Consider the following 4789-nt stretch of genomic DNA (forward strand, 5'->3'; position numbering starts at 1 on the left):
CCCAAGTCAATAAATCTCCTCATTTCCTCCCATTCTGAAGAGTTTTACTGGCTGTGTGCAGCATTATTTATGTGGAAGTTCTCAGAACATCCTTTGCGATGTTTCCCTGGAAGGATGACATAACTGATGGCTTAAAATTCCCTCAAGCTTGTTACGAGCTCCCATCACATATAAACATAGACCCTCTTCCTTCCAGTCAGTCCCACTGATTTTTTTTCCCGTCAGTTCAGCGGTAGAAGCTTGAGGTCAAAGGTCAAAGCATGGCAGCGTCTTGTCCCCTCGCTGGTTTTCCCGCTCCTTAATTCCACTTCATGTAGTTGGGGATGCACTGACAGACCTGGTAGCTGTAGTAAAATCCATTCTGGCACACTCGTCTGGGCTTTCTGCACGGAAGCCTGAAACAACTGGAAGGACAAGGAGAGAGGAACGAGACAAAAAGAGGATCAGAACGATTTTTAAGATCTTAGGAGAAGCAGAGGAGAAATAAAAGACAACACGGAGGGAGGTGATGTTCTCTTGGCTTGCATACTATGGATTATTCATATCGCCAGCCCTTTTGGAGGAAGTCTGGTCCAAGTTTTATTTGCATCCAAAGCAACTTTGTAAAAAAAAAAAAATTAAATGAAAAAGGAGAGAGTGTTTCATTTTCCAGGAAGAGAGGCAATCTGGGAGCTGCTCTCTTCAAAATCACAACAGTGTGTATAGTCTACCTGCTGTGGCCAGATGTGTAGACAAACAAGACAAAACGATAAGAAAAAAACAGCTGGAAAAAAGTGTTTTCAATTCGATTCATAGTAAACTTAAAACTACATACTTATTTACTATGACTGCAGTAAGTAGAGAAATTACATTTCCTGTGAAAATGCAGTGTGAATGCTTATTGATGAAAAACAGCTGAAATTACTTAAAAACATGTTGAAATGGAAGAACAAGGCTAAGTTAGCAAAAGAAAGCAGAAAGAACACGTTTTCTGATTTACCGTATTTTTCGGACTATAAGGCACATTTAAAATCCTTTCATTTTCTCAAAAATCAACAGTGAGCCTTATGTATTAATTCTGGTTGTGCTTACTGACCTCGAACCGATTTTATGTGGTACATGGCGCTCAAAAATCGATCAAAATGTTTTAGTTTCGCTTAATGCGCCTTATGTATGAAAACAGACCCATTCATTAGGGATGCACGATATTGGATTTTTGGCTGATATCCGATATGCAGATATGTTAAAATTTATTTGGCCGATAACCGATATCAGTACCGATATATTTTTTTTCCTAGACCTACTTACAGAGACTACATAGCTTTCTCTGCTGTGAAATTAAAATACTACAATATTCTGCATGGGCTTTGTCAGTTTGGCCTGCTACCAAATGAAGATGCCAAAAAGGGGGCTGAAAATGATGTAACACTATAAATATACACACACACACACACACACACATATATATATATATATATATATATATATATATATATATATAAACAGTGCCTTTTATATTGGTGAGTTATTTTGATGGAATGGCCAATGGCTGATATTGAACTTTATTGCTAATATCGGCCAATACCGATACAATGCCGATAATATTGTGCATCCCTACCATTCATTAATATTACACCACTTAATCTGGTGCGCCTTATAGGCCGAAAAATACGGTAGGTTTAAATAAGCAGAAATGAGCCCCAAAAAACAGGAAAGTACTTGTAGGTTAAAAAAAACTGAAATGAGCAAAAAATAGCTGAAAAGTAGCTAAAAAGGCATAACGATGCCTAAACTAACAGAAAGAAGTGGAAGGTGCTGAAATAAGCAAAAAAAAAAAAAAAAGTGGAATTAGCTGAAAAAGCTAAATTTTGCACAAAACATCAGAAAAAAAGCTGAAAGGAGCATAATAAGCTGAAATTTGCAGGAAGACGTTAATTAGGCTGAAAGTAGAAACTAGCACGAAAAACTTGAATTTATCTGAAAACAGCTGAAATTAGCTTAAAAATGTAAAAAATAGCTGAACAGGCACAACAAGCTTAAATTGTCAGAAAAAAGCAAACAGAACACGTGTTTGCTGAAAGAAGCATAAATGAGCACAAAAAGGTGGAAATTATCATGAAAGGCTGAAATTAGTTACAAACAGCTGAAAAGCGGCTAAAAAAATTATATGGGAAAAAAAAGTGGCAGAAAAGACTAAATATTTCAAAAAGCTAAAGTTGCACCAAAAGTCACAGCAGAATTGTCCTGAACGAGCCGAACGTTTTGATTCATGATTTGTTGAAATAGCTTGAAAACTCGAGGACGAGAATCGCGCCTAAACGTGTACGGAAGAAAACCGGATCACAACAGTGTGAATGCTTCATAAACATTCACACTATTAAAGCTAATATCTGTTTATAAGAGAAGTTAGCTACTGCCAGTCACGTAGCATTTAACTTACAAAACTTCAATTCGATTACATTTTTAGATTTGATCTACAAGAAGTTACTCTTTGTCTTTCACGCAGACACATTTTCTAGAAAGTAAATAATATATCTTAGTTGTTTTTTTTTTCAAAGTTAAGAAATATTCATCAACAATTAGACTAAGGTAGCTTTGGTGTCAGAACGTTTGAAACAATACTGAACAAAAGTATAAACGCAACACTTTTGTTTTTGCTCCTATTTCATGAGCTGAACATCTATTTTTTTTTCTTTGTACACAAGAAGCCTTTTTCTTTCAAATGTTGTTCACACATTTGTGTAAATCTGTGAGTGAGCGCTCCTCCTTTGCTGAGATAATCCATCCACCCCACAAGATGCTGATTAGACAGCATGATTATTGCACAGGTAGGCTGACCACAATAAAAGGCCACTCTAAAATGTGCAGTTTTAACACACCATTTTTGGGGGAGCGTGCAGTTGGCATACTGACTGCAGGAATGTCCAGCAGAGCTGTTGCCCATGGCGTGAACATTCATTTCTCCGCTATAAGCCGTCTCCAAAGATCAGCAAAGTCCATGCTCAATAATCCAGGTATACAATCCAACAATGTTCAGTCAGGTCATCCGTCTCCAAAGATGTTTCAGAGAATTTGGCAGTACATCCACTGGCCTCACATCCACAGAGCAGGTGTAACCACACCAGCCCAGGACCTCCACATCCAGCATCTTCACCTCCTAGATCGTCTGAGACCAGCCTCCTGGACAGCTGCTGCAACCATCGCTTTGCGTAACCAAAGAACTTCTGCGTGAACCGTCAGAAGCTTCTCGGGGAAGCTCGTCTGCACGCTCGTCGTCCTCATTGGGGTGTCCGCCTGACTGCAGTTTGTTGTTGTGAACAACTTGAGTGGAGCTCACATTTGATGGTGTATGGTCTGATGGAGAGGTGTTCTCTTCCCGGATGAATCCCAGTTTCACTGTAGGGCCAATGGCAGACTGTGTGTATGGAGTCATGGGAGTGAACGGTCTACTCATGTCAACGTTGTGAATCAAGTGGCCCATGGTGGCGATGGGGTTATGGTATGGGCAGGCACGTGCTATGGACAACGAACACAGGCGCATTTTATTGATGGCATTTTGAATGCACAGATGTACCCGTGACGAGATCCTGAGACCCATCGTTGTGCCATTCATCCACGACCGTCACCTCACGTTGCTGCATGATAATGAACGGCCCCATGTTGCAACAATCGGTGCACAGTTCCTGGAACCTGAAGACATCCCAGTTCTTGCAGGGCCAGCACACTCACTGAGCATGTTTGGGATGCTCTGGACCGGTGTATACGACAGTGTGTTCCAGTTCTTGATAATATCCTGCAACTTTACAGCCACTGAAGAGGATTGGACCAACATTTCACAGGCTACAATCAACAACCTGATCAACTCAGTAAAGGAGATATGATGCACTGCGTGAGGCAAATCAAGGTCACACCAGACTGTTTTTCTGGACCCACCAGAATCCCCCAATATACTAGAACTGCACAATTTATAATTGTGGTCAGCCTACCTGTGCAATAATCCTGCTGTCTAATCAGCATCTTGATATGAAGCACATGTGAGGTGGATGGATTATCTCAGCAAAGGAGAAGTGCTCACTAACACAGATTTACACAAATCTGTGAACAATATTTTAGATAAAAAGGTCTGTTGTGCACGTAGAAAACGTCTTCGATCTTTGAGTTCAGCTCACGAGAAATGGGAGCAAAAACAAAAGTGTTGTGTTTATATTTTTGTTCATTATATTGTATTGAGATCTCATAACGTTGAGAAGTACTGCCTTTGGGCATGCACATTAGTAACTGTGAAAAGATCAGTGGCGCACATTGTGTTTTACGGTGCATTTTCTTCGATTCGTCACAATGTATATGCACAAAAACAATCAGTCTCTTAGGTTTTAGACAGTTGTACATATATTTTTAATTCTAGCATAAAAATAACAAGAAAATACCTTCTTCTTTTAATAAATTGAATACCAAATGAGATCAATATTTTTTTTAATAAATTCTTATCGTGTAAAAATTCTTATTGTGTGTAAGTTGGCAACATCTTTTAGAGCTCAATGACAAGTTTTCTTTTAATTTGACTCTTTTAGAATTTATTTGTTTAGGGTTTTTAATGAGCTTGACGCTTTAACGTCACCATGGCAACACCACCTGGCACTGTTTTCCTAAGGGTTGTTAAAAAGCCTGGCGCTTTAACGTCAACATGGCAACAACACCGGGCACCTTTTTGCTTAGGGTTTTTAATGTGTCTGGCGCTTTAACGTCGCCATGGCAACACCACAGGGCACCTTTTTGCTTAGGGTTTTTAATGTGCCTGGTGCTTTAACGT

The 4789-nt window shown here is 39.4% G+C and overlaps 1 protein-coding gene across 1 annotated transcript in view; it reads right to left on the bottom strand.

The window, feature by feature from the left end:
• Nucleotides 1-252: 252 nt before the first annotated feature.
• Nucleotides 253-4789, bottom strand: part of vegfc (vascular endothelial growth factor c) — a 37588-nt gene continuing 33051 nt past the window's right edge. Inside the window, exon 8 of the mRNA XM_037696596.1 lies at nucleotides 253-404. Coding sequence (XP_037552524.1) covers nucleotides 299-404 — 106 coding nt within the window. The 3' untranslated portion in view covers nucleotides 253-298. The remainder of the gene's footprint in view (nucleotides 405-4789) is intronic.

The sequence above is a fragment of the Nematolebias whitei genome, chromosome 23 (assembly GCF_014905685.2).
Source record: "Nematolebias whitei isolate Nwh7 chromosome 23, NemWhi1, whole genome shotgun sequence".
NCBI classification, from domain to species: domain Eukaryota; kingdom Metazoa; phylum Chordata; class Actinopteri; order Cyprinodontiformes; family Rivulidae; genus Nematolebias; species Nematolebias whitei.